This window comes from Nansenia antarctica (genome assembly GCF_963989245.1).
Source record: "Nansenia antarctica genome assembly, chromosome: 7".
NCBI classification, from domain to species: domain Eukaryota; kingdom Metazoa; phylum Chordata; class Actinopteri; order Argentiniformes; family Microstomatidae; genus Nansenia; species Nansenia antarctica.
The window spans coordinates 36401150-36410952 of record NC_137677.1 but is presented as its reverse complement, the minus strand read 5'-3'; the positions used below and the strand labels follow the sequence as shown (position 1 = coordinate 36410952).

The window sequence follows — 9803 nt, the reverse complement described above, 5'->3', positions numbered from 1 at the left end:
TGGCACAAAGTAATCATACTGTGGGATTGTGAAATACTGCAATTTGTCTGCATTCCAATTGTCTACTGTCTTTCTAAAGTATGTACTCCCCCACATGTGTTTCTAAGGAACAGACCAGTATAACAATTCCTTCTAAATCCATTTTTGGGCAAATGCACAACACCACACGTCAGAGAAGGTGCACAACACCACACTTCAGAGAAGGTGCACAACACCACACGTCAGAGAAGGTGGAGAATTGGGACGCCAGGGAACGGTTGCATAAAGATAGACCCAGTCTTAGACTTGGATCTCACTTTAATAAAGATAGACCCAGTCTTAGACTTAGATCTGACTTTAATAAAGATAGACCCAGTCTTAGACTTAGATCTCAGTTTAATAAAGATAGACCCAGTCTTAGACTTAGATCTCACTTTAATAAAGATAGCCCCAGTCTTAGACTTAGATCTCACATTAATAAAGATAGACCCAGTCTTAGACTTAGATCTCACTTTAATAAAGATAGACCCAGTCTTAGACTTAGATCTCACTTTAATAAAGATAGACCCAGTCTTAGACTTAGATCTCACTTTAATAAAGATAGACCCAGTCTTAGACTTAGATCTCACTTTAAGTCAGTCTTGCTATATACTCTAAAATGTTCCTGTTGCATAAAGCTAGCCTATGAGTGACTAAAGTAAGACTGACGATAGCCTGTCACGCAATGCATTCTAGGTAAAATAAGACACTTGACAGAAGAAAAGAAACATGGCGGCGGAAGATATGAGAGATAAACTACATTTTCTTCTGCTGAAAACATGTATATTGGAGGAATATAATGTGGAGAAAAATATACTGCTTAGCAGTTTTAACCAGTGAAGTAGTTTACCGCGCTGGAGTTACAGTGTTAGCTAGCTACTAGCCCTGACTCGTTCCCATAGCAACACAGCTCTTAAATCAAGCTTAGCCAGGGGGGAAAGGGTGGCTAACTTTCTAACCTCCAAATAAGTCAGTATTTCTTTTAATGCAACAGGCAGTCTTAATTAGACTGGTCTAACCTGAGAATATAAGACTAGTCTAAGGCTTAGACCAGTCTTAATCTATGTTTATGCAACTAGCCCCAGACTCCCATGATGCACTAAGATTACGTTCGGTCCACAGTATGTGACGACCCATAACGCACCCTCCCTCCCTAACACACCCACTGAATGAACCTGTTAAAGGATGCGCTGGGTTTGTCGGAGAAGAAGAAGTCCTTCCCTCTGAAGACGGCCTCCCGGTCCCCCAGGGCCAGCTTGACCAGGACGTCCTGGTCCACGTCGCTTCCCGGGGCGATCACCGTGGAGACGGCCTGCGCCCTGCGCATGCCCGCCAGGGCCTCGTCCAGACCCGTGTCGGTGGTGACGCCGTCGGTGATGAAGACGAAGGACACCTCGGCATTGCGCCTCACCTGGCGCACCCCGCGCGCCGCCACCAGGTTGTTGATGGCGTAGGTGACGGCGGGGCCGGCGGCGGAGGAGGAGTCCATGTAGGCCATGCGCGCCAGGCCCTGGGAGATGACCGCCGGGTCGTGGGTGAGGGGGAAGACGATCTGGTGCTCGTCCTCGTTGCCGAACTGCAGCAGGGCCATGCGGGCGCGCATGCGGTCGTTGCGGCCGCGCGCCAGCGTCAGGCTCCCCGCCACGCGCTCCACGAACTCGCGGGCGCGGCCGAAGTTCTCCGAACCGAGGCGCTCGGAGCCGTCCAGGAGGAGGACCAGGTCCACGGGCCGCTGGACGCACCGGGCCACGTCCGGTTCTGGAGGACAAAGAAGTCACAAGGAAGTTCACTCAGATAGACAGACTGAAGTTCACTCAGACAGACAGAAGTTCACTCAGACAGACAGACTGAAGTTCACTCAGACAGACAGACTGAAGTTCACTCAGACAGACAGAAGTTCACTCAGACAGACAGACTGAAGTTCACTCAGACAGACAGGCTGCGATAAAATGGGGGAAATATGACTTAGAATAAGCGAAATGATCTGCCAACAGAACAGGAAGATTTCACTTGAATGTGTTGCTGTGTTTGTGTGACTGGGTGTGATCATGTGTGGTCTGTTCCCTGGGTTCTATCGAAGGCTCAGAGGGAAAGTAGTGGGTAGAAGACCTTGGTTGAGAAGGCCTCCGACACAGGTTAGAGAATCTCTTTAGAATAATATTACAATGCTTTATTACAATAGAATAATATTACAACGCTTCTCTGTGGTGAGGAGATTGTTTAAAATTGTTTAAAATTATACAATTATTCATTCAGATGATGTGCAATTGGATGGATTTTTTTTTTTTTTTGGGGGGGGGGAATCCAAAACAAGATATCTTAAAACTAGTCTGTATATTCACTACTAGACTGTATATTCACTGGACTCTATATTCACTCAGACTATATAATAATTAATAATAATAATACTAATAATAATAATTCATTATATCTATAAAGCGCTTATCAGGGACTCAAAGAATATGTTCAAGAACGTGGGACACAGTGTGTTCTCTGTGGAAGCAATTTACCATGAGAGGAAGGGGGTTGTGGACTCACTTACCACTGGTACAGGGTTGTGAAGAACCCACAGAAAACCCTGTACAGTGGTAAATGAGTCCACAACCCCCGGTTGGTAAATTGCTTTTCTACAACAGCCACCACATAATCTAAAAAATAAATACACAGTTGTAACATTAAATTCATGTATTTACAATCATTAATCGTTTCAGAATACATATATCCTTCCGCCACAGAATATAGTCCCATAAACAAGATCAACGATTGCATTGTAGGTCAGCACAGGTGTTCTTAATCAGATTGATGGGGAGGCGCATTGATACTGGAAATGCAGTCTGAACTGTGGGTTGTTGAGATATTTACCACTGTTGCTAGCCAATCAGAATCCAGTATCCAAACATGCTGTTGTAGCAGAAACCTTATGTCATGTGTCACTCAGGAGAGGGCAGGAGAGAGGCACCATGTGCATTGTGCAAAGACAAGCCAGGAACAGTAAAGAGAATGGTACCTGATTTGCAGGGCAGGTCAGGACACACAATAACAGGCTCTAGAACAGAAACACAAAAGGTCGTCATCACAACGCTCTGCCAAAGCTCAGAAACCATGAAGAGTATCAACGGAAATCATGACATTACATTTATCCAAAGCGACTTTTACAACAAATACATTTGTCTAAGTAAGTTAATCATCTATCCATCAGTCATCAAATGGAAAATAAATCTATGCTAGGACCAGGGGCCATTGGCAGTCACAATGCTAGAAGAAGGTACTGTAAAAAAACTAAAAAAATACAATAGAGAAACTATACAGGGAGGTCATGGGGATGAAGAGGTCTTTCAGAGGGACACTCCAGATGTAATCTCCAAGCCAACATAACACAGGAAGTCACCAGGCTACACCTTAACTGTCCCTCCTGAAACCCTAACCCCCTGTTCAGTTTCTCTACTGTACAACAACAACAACAACAACAACAACAACAACCACAACAACAACAACACATCTTCCTGCTTCTAGCATTATGACTGCTAAAGGCCCCTGACCCAAGCAGAGATGACTTTCCTTATCCTGGACTGATGGACAGATGATTCACTTACGTTTAGACAAATGTATTTGTTGTAAGGTCGCTTTGGATAAATGAATGAATGAATGAATGAATCTTTATTTCGAACATGATTTAAAAAATTAAAAAATAACTAATAACAAAAAGTACAGGTATCACTGTTCGAGAGGGAGTAGGATGAAGCCTGAGCTTATCATGTCCTACCCCTATCCGTCACTTCCAAGTGAGAACAATAATACTTACATTATATAATACATTAATTAATACATAAATTACAGTATCCACAGTACTGATAATTTTCCATTCTTAATATTGAAACAACACAAAATAAATAAATAAACATACTGTACATTTTCCATTCTTAATACTGAAACAACACAAAATAAATAAATAACAAACATCAGTATCCACAGTGTAATACAAAAGAAAAAGACAAAGAAAACAATAGTCTAAAGGCTATAGGCAAAATGCTAAACGCCCAAAATGCCAACAAACACCAACAAACACCAACAAACGCCAACAAACAGCAACAAACGTAACCAGAGCCTCACCGGGACACAGCACGGTCTCCATGCGGTCTATGAACTCCTCGGCCACCAGGTCGGCGAAGCGTCTCATCCCGGCCACCCTCCCGGGCCGGTGGCAGGCGATGGACTCCAGGCTCTCGTGCTCGTCCGTCTGGCCGAACATGTCGCCGATGCCGATGGCGTTGACGTCCACGCTGGTGTCGTTGCACAGGTACGTGAGCAGGGCGTCGTCGTCCCGCGGGTCAAAGCGCCCGTCCGTGATGACCACCACCGACACCTTAATAAAAAAAAGCAGGTCTGGTCAGAGCATGTTGTCATATCAACCAAACCAACTGCCACTTAACTCTTAACAGGTGTACCCTCAGATCAAGAGCAACAGGACTCTGACAATAGGGGAAAAACAGAAAACACAGAAACAACAAGCAACAGATAACATGAACACATAGAACACAGAGTTAACGAACGGGGGACAATTGACGCAGCAATGTCCAGGGGGGGGAGGGGGGTGGCAGGGTTAGGGGAGATGGTTAGGGGTAGGGGAGGTTGTATGCATGGGAGAACTGGTAGGTTTTGAGGTGGGATTTAAAAGTGGAGAGTGAGGGTGAGTCTCTGAGCGGTTGAGGGAGAGAGTTCCAGAGGCGGGGTGCAGCTCGCGAGAAGAAGGCACGGTCTCCGAAGCCTTTGAGTTTCGAGGGTGGGACAGTGAGGGGAACTGTGGATGAGGATCGGAGGGTACGGGTAGGGCGGTGGGGGAGAAGGAGGTCAGTCAGCTAAGGGGGGGCCAGGCTATGGAGGGCTTTGTATGTGAGGAGGAGTACTTTGTATTTGATACGTTATTTGATGGCGAACCTTGGCGGAGGAGCGCCGGCTGTCCCTGATCAGGTGGTCGTAGGCGAACTTCAGCGCCGACGGCGTCCAGGTGCCCCCCGCAATCCACTGCAGGTTCTTCACCGCCGCCTTGAAGGCCGACATGGAGTCGATCTTGGGGTCGTTGAGCTGGATGGCCTCGAACGTCCCGTCGTGGCTGTACTGGACCACGCCCACCCTGGTTCCTGAGGAGAGAGGTTGAGTTGAGTGAGGTGGGAGGGGGGGGGGTTAGAGAGGTCAGGTAGTCTAGAGGTTAGAGAGGCAGGTAGCCTAGAGGTTAGAGAGGCAGATAGCTTAGAGGTAGCCTAGATGTTAGAGAGGCAGGTAGCCTAGAGGTTAGAGAGGCAGGTAGTCTAGAGGTTAGAGAGGCAGATAGCTTAGAGGTAGCCTAGATGTTAGAGAGGCAGGTAGTCTAGAGGTTAGAGAGGCAGGTAGTCTAGAGGTTAGAGAGGCAGATAGCTTAGAGGTAGCCTAGATGTTAGAGAGGTCAGGTAGCCTAGAGGTTAGAGGGGCAGGTAGCCTAGAGGTTAGAGAGGCAGGTAGTCTAGAGGTTAGAGAGGTAGGTAGCCTAGAGGTTAGAGAGGCTGATAGCCTAGAGGTTAGAGAGGCAGGTTAGAGAGACAGGTAGTCTAGAGGTTAGAGAGGTCAGGTAGTCTAGATCAGCGTTTCTCAACCGGGGTGCCGCGGCACACTGGGGCGCCGCCTGGCGTCTTCAGGGGTGCCGTCAAATAATTCTATATTCTGACGTTCATATGAATGAATGAATAAATCTATAAATAAATAAATGCAATACATCAAAATCTGTCTCGCGCGCCCCTTTCCCATGTCACAATGTCAATACCGGGTTCAGCGTAAGGTCAGTGTGTCTGCAATTAGCCTGCATTGTTTTTTCATTTACCGCGCAAATACATTTTCGAGAGCAATGAACAAGCAAACAAGCAGAATCATGGAACATGACAAACTGACAACAGATCATCCATCACAAGCTAGCAAGGATGCTGAATATTTTGTTCTGATGAAAAGTCACCATAGCCGTCCAGAACAGGTAATGATGAAGTGCGCCAAAGTTTCTGATAAAGCGTTGGAGGCTAGTTACCTCGTAGCCGAAATTATTGCTAAGGCGAAGAAGCCACACACTATAGCCGAGTCCGTAATATTGCCAGCATGCACAGCAATAGTTAATAACATGCTAGGCCCACAAGCTGCAAAAGAGATAGCAAAGGTCCTGCTGTCTGACTGTACAATTGGAAGGCAAATCATTGACATGTAAAAGGGTCCTATCCTATGTTCCCCGCTCCCGAAAAAGGGTACGATCGGGCAGGGCAGTCTCGCTCGCCGGCAGCGTGTGGAGGTGGTTGTTCTATATGGATGATCGGTGACATTATTCTGTCGTCCGACTTCGGAAGCTAAGCAGGGTTGGAAAGTTCGGGAAATAACGCACGGTTTCGTTTTCATGCAATGCATTTAATACATCCAGACAAGGATGCGCGCAGTGGGAGAGAGAGATGCATTTTCTGGCTTAATAACTCTGCATCCCCGGTGTTTACGTTGAATGGACTGGATAGGTGTTTCCAATCAAATGTGGGAATATGAAAATGAATGTGTTCCATAAATTCCCGCGTTTGTTCGGTCACTGTGTCATGTTTATACAGCACGGTTACGTGCCTGATGCCTTTGATGCACACTTGCCTTTTTCACTCCCTCCTCTCTCTCTCAATAATAATAATAATAATAATACAACTTTTATTTGTATCAATAGCCGCTGAGTGTGTGTGTGTGTGTGTGTGTGTGTGTGTGTGTGTGTGTGTGTGTGTGTGTGTGTGTGTGTGTGTGTGGTGTGTATGGGGCTGTCTGGGTGATGCAGTGTCGTTTTTGAATAGCTATATTTTAGACTGGGGTGCCTTGAGATTTTATCGACTTTTGAAGGGTGCCGTGACTGAAAAAAGGTTGAGAAACACTGGTCTAGATGTTAGAGAGGCAGGTAGTCTAGAGGTTAGAGAGGCAGGTAGTCTAGAGGTTAGAGAGGCAGGTAGTCTAGAGGTTAGAGAGGCAGGTAGCCTAGAGGTTAGAGAGGCAGGTAGCCTAGAGGTTAGAGAGGCAGGTAGTCTAGAGGTTAGAGAGGCAGGTAGTCTAGAGGTTAGAGAGGCAGGTAGTCTAGAGGTTAGAGAGGCAGGTAGCCTAGAGGTTAGAGAGGCTGATAGCCTAGAGGTTAGAGAGGCAGGTTAGAGAGACAGGTAGTCTAGAGGTTAGAGAGGTCAGGTAGTCTAGATGTTAGAGAGGCAGGTAGTCTAGAGGTTAGAGAGGCAGGTAGTCTAGAGGTTAGAGAGGCAGGTAGTCTAGAGGTTAGAGAGGCAGGTAGTCTAGAGGTTAGAGAGGCAGGTAGCCTAGAGGTTAGAGAGGCAGGTAGTCTAGAGGTTAGAGAGGCAGGTAGTCTAGAGGTTAGAGAGGCAGGTAGTCTAGAGGTTAGAGAGGCAGGTAGCCTAGAGGTTAGAGAGGCAGGTAGCTATGAGATTAGAGAGGCAGGTAGCCTAGAGGTTAGAGAGGCAGGTAGCCTAGTGGTTAGAGAGGCAGGTAGCCTAGAGGTTAGAGAGGCAGGTAGCCTAGAGGTTACAGAGGCTGATAGCCTAGAGGTTAGAGAGGCAGGCAGTCTAGAGGTTAGAAAGACAGGTAGCCTAGTGGTTAGAGAGGCAGGTAGCCTAGAGGTTAGAGAGGCAGGTAGCCTAGAGGTTACAGAGGCTGATAGCCTAGAGATTAGAGAGGCAGGTAGCCTAGAGGTTAGAGAGGCAGGTAGCCTAGTGGTTAGAGAGGCAGGTAGCCTAGAGGTTAGAGAGGCAGGTAGCCTAGAGGTTACAGAGGCTGATAGCCTAGAGGTTAGAGAGGCAGGTATTCTAGAGGTTAGAGAGGCAGGTAGTCTAGAGGTTAGAGAGGCAGGTAGCTTAGAGATTAGAGAGGCAGGTAGCTTAGAGATTAGAGAGGCAGGTAGCTTAGAGATTAGAGAGGCAGGTAGCCTAGAGGTTAGAGAGGCCTGCTAAGAATCGGAAGGTTGCTGGTTCGATTCCCGCCTCAGGAGGGAGCTGCATGTGAGCTGGTGACTGGAGGGTTGCTGGCATCATATCTATATCTTGACAGAGAGAGTTGATGTCACCTGTGGCTGAGGAGGGGGAGTTGGCCATGGAGCCTAGCCTGCTCATGGTGTTCACCACAAAGTTCTTCTCCAGGGTGAAGTTGGTCAGCCCAACGCTCTCAGAGCTGTCAATCACAAACACGATGTCCAGAGCTCCACACTGCTTCTCACAGTCTGGTGAACAACAACAACAACAACATTAACAACAACAACAACAACAACAACAACAGGATCAACAGAGAAGAGTCCTAGTTATGTTTTGCAGTATCCATCTTTGCAAATCCATCAAAAATAACTCATATTTAACTCATTATAACTCATCTTACCACAACAGCCACATGACTCTCTGATGTAGGTCATGACATCACATTCCTAAAAGGTCAAAGGGCATACATACAGATCAACATCATCAATACAGTCACATTGCAGCCCCCCCCCCACTCCCCCCCCCAAAAGTTGAGACCTCTCACAGAGTAAAGAGTACTAACCGTCAGTCCGGGGTCTCCCTCTGGTCCAGTGTCTCCCTAGTGGTGGGTTAGAGGTACTGCAGTGAGAGTAGATCGGTTTCTGCTGATGCTACTTTAACTAATTCACAGCTATAGGCTACATACTGTACAGTGCACACTGATGAGCCAAATCATTACGACCACCTGCCTAATATGCTGCTGGTCCTCTGTGTGCCCCCAAAACAGCATCGACCCGCCGAGGCACGGACTCTACCAGACCCCTGAAGGAGTCCTGTGGTACCTGAACAGATCAGCAGCAGATCCTTCAAGTCCTGTAAGTTGCGAGGTGGAGCCTGTCCGTGGATCGGACTTGGGTCGGTCCAGCACGTCCCACAGACTCTCGATCGGATGGAGAGGCTAGCACTAGAACAGCCGTGCCTTTTTTACCTACTAAAAGAGCCCCTCTTTACAATGCTCAAGCTGCTAGACCACTAGTTGTCCGCTTGTAAATTAGCCTACCTCCTACACAGAAAAACTGCAAAATAGCTTTATATTAGCTTATCCTGATGAGATTTTGAAAATGTAAGGATACTGGGTGGTAGAACGCACATATCTAGGAAAAGTCATGAAAGGAGCGTCCTGAAATTTGATCGAGTGCAAAGATAAAAATGTTCCTTTACTCACAGGGGTCAAATTGACCCCTCATGGCTGTTCCAGTGCTAGGGCAACGCTGTGGACACCTCATCAAGGCCCTCACACCGTTCCTGAACAACGTGTGCAGTGTGGCAGAGTGCATTACCCTGCCTTTGCCATGAAGGGGTGTGTACCCGGTCTGTCTAAAACAATGTTTAGGCAGGTGGTACGTGTCAAACTGACGTCCACATGAAACCCAGGGGTTTCCCAGCAGAACGTTGCCCAGAGCCTCACAGTCAAGTGTTGTTCACTTCACCTGTCAGTGGTCATAATGTTTTGGCTCATCGCTGTATACACAACATCAGTCATAGTATTCAATTAATTACATTTATAGAAATCTATATTTTTATCGCAGTGAAAGAGGAGTCATGAGTCAGACTGATTTATGTCTATAAAGCTTTATGTTTATTATAAACCTTCTGGCTAGACACCAACAACGCTACGGTTTGAGACACCTCATCTATCCAGAGTTGTGTGGTACTTACATCAGCCCCAGCGTCCCCTCTGACCCCTCTCCTCCCAGCCTCCCCGTTTGGCCCCGCCTCCCCCTGGAGAGAAAACACAGATGT

At 47.0% G+C, this 9803-nt stretch overlaps 1 protein-coding gene across 1 annotated transcript in view; it reads right to left on the bottom strand.

Annotated features, from left to right (window-relative positions):
* Positions 1–1171: 1171 nt before the first annotated feature.
* Positions 1172–9803, bottom strand: part of LOC308162563 (collagen alpha-2(VI) chain-like) — a gene marked incomplete at both ends in the record, with an annotated part of 33762 nt that continues 25130 nt past the window's right edge. Inside the window, 8 exons of the mRNA XM_080536709.1 lie at positions 1172–1776; positions 3026–3064; positions 4129–4381; positions 4954–5156; positions 8117–8269; positions 8422–8467; positions 8584–8619; positions 9720–9782. Of these exons, the coding sequence (XP_080392835.1) occupies positions 1172–1776; positions 3026–3064; positions 4129–4381; positions 4954–5156; positions 8117–8269; positions 8422–8467; positions 8584–8619; positions 9720–9782 (1398 nt within the window). The remainder of the gene's footprint in view (positions 1777–3025; positions 3065–4128; positions 4382–4953; positions 5157–8116; positions 8270–8421; positions 8468–8583; positions 8620–9719; positions 9783–9803) is intronic.